At 43.4% G+C, this 3148-nt stretch overlaps 1 protein-coding gene across 1 annotated transcript; it reads left to right on the top strand.

Moving 5' to 3' along the window:
• Positions 1 to 615: 615 nt before the first annotated feature.
• Positions 616 to 2825, top strand: LOC122076212. The gene is made up of 3 exons (XM_042641536.1): positions 616 to 1273; positions 1378 to 1887; positions 2268 to 2825. Exons 1-3 carry the CDS (start codon positions 823 to 825, stop codon positions 2558 to 2560), a joined length of 1254 nt encoding a protein of 417 aa, XP_042497470.1. The 5' UTR covers positions 616 to 822; the 3' UTR covers positions 2561 to 2825.
• The last annotated feature ends 323 nt before the right edge of the window (positions 2826 to 3148 follow it).

Genomic DNA, 3148 nt, shown 5'->3' with positions numbered 1-3148 from the left:
GCAATAAATGTGGAGTTGGAACTTGAGCACCCAGAAGCAAATGAAGTGAACCAGAAGCTTCGAGGTGGGAATTTGGCACCATCTTAGAGAGAAAATAAAGGACAAAATAAATAAAGAAGATGGGGAAGGTTTGTGGGGCTCTTAACTGATCTGAGGGTAAATGCTCTTCTGGACGGTTATCTTATCATAGTTAAGAAGAATATATGTATGATAAATGTCACTCTTTAACAAGGGGGGTCTTTGTTGCTGGTGCCTGGTGGGTCTCCTTCAGGCTTCAGGTGGTTACCTAAAACCCAGGTTAGCCCTTCTCAAGTTAGTGGTTTTGATGTGGATGGAGAGTTATGTTATTTACTAGCCTTGGCAGGAGCTGTTGTGTCAAGCCTTCACTTCTGGCCTTGAAAAGAAAGGTGTCTTGGCCTGTGCAGGCCCCAAGCTAGCAGACCACAGTTGTGTTTTTTTCTGTCAAGGTGGAGAGAGACAGCCTTAAGAGATATGGTAACTGGTGAGTGGTAAGAGAGAGAGAGAGAGAGACTCAGAGGGGGAGAGGTCTCTCATCTCTCACGCTTGAAATGAGGTACATTTACACTTGTGAATGACGTGGATTAGAAAAAGAATAGTTAAGACAAAGGTCAGGGTCAGTCAGGGTGGTGAAGTGAACACTGAACTCTCATTCTTAAGAGGGGAGAAGACGTGTGGGTTTCTGTTAAAACACTTTTGCTGTTTCAAGCTTTTGCCTTCCTTAGCAACTCTCCCTTCACCCTTTTTCATCTCTGTCAATCTCCCCCCCCCCCCCCCCCGGCTCTTATCGTCTTTTCTCTGGCCATGAACATGACCTTGCAACAGTTCTGCGGCAGCAGCACTGATAACTCATGGAATTGGCTAAGTAATCATTCCTCTACTTCCTCTTCCCCTCCTTCAATGGGGGTTTTAGCTGATATGGGCTCTCTTTCCCTCAGTCCCAAGTATGGAGTAGTTTCGGGTGGCTCTTCTTCGCGAGATAGTTGCCACTGTAAGGGCTCAGATTCCAACGATGGGTTTGTAGAAAACAATGCCGCCATGGAAGACAGCTACAACAACAACAACTACAACAATTTAAATGAGGAAAACCCAAATGTGAATTCAATGAATGGGAAGGAAATAGATAGTGGGCAGTCAAGGCTTTGTGCCAGAGGGCATTGGAGGCCCGCCGAAGACACTAAACTCAAGGAACTTGTTTCTCTTTATGGACCTCAGAACTGGAACTTAATCGCAGAGAAGTTGGAAGGAAGGTCAGGTAAGAAACAAGAGGGACTTTAGAAATAGAAAACAAAACAGTTCTTGACCCAAAATGATCTAACTTTTATGGTTTTCCTTTCGTTAATATTTTGGGGTTTGTAGGTAAGAGTTGTAGATTGAGATGGTTCAACCAGTTAGACCCAAGGATCAACAGAAGATCTTTCAGTGAAGAAGAAGAGGAGAGGCTAATGGCTGCTCATAGATTGTACGGAAACAAATGGGCCATGATTGCTAGGCTCTTTCCCGGGAGGACTGATAATGCAGTCAAGAACCATTGGCATGTTATAATGGCCAGGAAATACAGAGAGCAGTCCAGTGCTTACAGGAGGAGAAAGTTAGGCCATACTGTCAACAGAAGGTTGGAGGAAGGTGCTACCTTTTACTGCCCAGATGCAGCCACAAGATCAGACTTCACCAACCCTTCTCCCTACCCATTTGCAGTTCTCATTGGTGGTGATCAAGGTGGATCAAATGGTTTACCCCATCTGACCAGTGGTGGAGAAGAATCATTTTCAACTGGTAGGGATGTGTTTCATCATGGTTTCTCCAGCAACAACAGTCTCCCTCATAGTGGGTTTTCTGCAGGGCAGGCCCCTTTTGATTTCTTCTCCGGTATGTCCTTTTTGATCCCTTTGCTACCTTTTCTGTAGTTTGTTAGTTTTCTGTGCATTTGGGTTTCCGTGCTGCTATGTTCTGATTGTTTCTACTTTTCTTTTCTTTTCTTTTTTTTTCTCTGGTGGGACAAGTTCTAACTGGTTTTGATTATAATAAAAATGCCGTCTTTGAGCCTTTTTGTTTAACTAATTTAAGAAGATGGGGCTTCAAAGAAACGATTTGTACTAGACAAAGTAGGCACTAATCCTTCAGATGTTGTTCCTTTTCCCTGCTTATGGGGACCAATTAAAGGTCCCTACATCGACAAGTCTCCTAAGTTCTAACTTCCAAAGCTACTTCTTCCATCTCTGTGTAAGCTGTGATTGGGTGTTCTGCAGGTTCTAATAACAATAACATGCCGGGCTTCTCAGGTCAGAACAGGTCTTGGGATAGGCCAAGCTTCGACGAATCCAACCACAAGGATTCCTATTATACCCACCACCACCCTCTAACAATGATGGCAATGCAACAGTCAAGCTACCAAGTTTCAGTAGTTGAAGCATCATCATCAGTATCTGTCGCAGAGAACAATGTAACCAGCCATTTTGAGAGCAGCATTGCACCACCACCACCACCACCACCACCACCCCCACCACCCTTCATAGACTTTCTTGGGGTTGGAGCCACTTGAAAGGGGGGAGTAGTTTCGAAAGCTGAAAACAGAGAACGTTTCAAACTGAAGTGTGGTGTCAAGTGAAACTGAGCTGTCACTCCCCGGAGAGGTAAAAGAAAAGGGTAAAGAGATGTTGTTACAGTTACTGGTGGCAGCATGCAGTCAGATGCTCATAAATAATTCTCAAGTTATCTCCCTCTTGTGACCCATGATCTCCTGTTTTGATTTGTGAGACCCCTTCAAGGAAGAAACAAAACACAGAAGATTTAATTTTTGTGTACAACTACGAATCTACCATCACTGCTATTTAATTTTCTCCATTTCACTCTTCCATTAGTTATCTTCTTGGTTTACAGGTCTACTACTCTTCTACTAGAGAAGAAAAGCGTGAGCATGATTAGAACAAGGAATGGGAAAGAAAGAGTGAAGAAGTAGAAGGAAGGGGACTTCTCCTTCAAAAAGATCCATTTTTTTTTTCTCACGGGTCTGTACAGAAAGTCAGGGTAGGATTCTTCCTGATGTGAACACAATATTTTCCCAACTTTCCAACTTTTCCTCATGAATTCATGACGGTATATAACTGTTGAAACACCCTTTCCCTATTAA

This window comes from Macadamia integrifolia, chromosome 4 (assembly GCF_013358625.1).
Source record: "Macadamia integrifolia cultivar HAES 741 chromosome 4, SCU_Mint_v3, whole genome shotgun sequence".
In the NCBI taxonomy this organism is placed as follows: domain Eukaryota; kingdom Viridiplantae; phylum Streptophyta; class Magnoliopsida; order Proteales; family Proteaceae; genus Macadamia; species Macadamia integrifolia.
The sequence above is the reverse complement of the archived record's forward strand: the minus strand, read 5'-3'. Positions and strand labels throughout refer to the sequence as shown.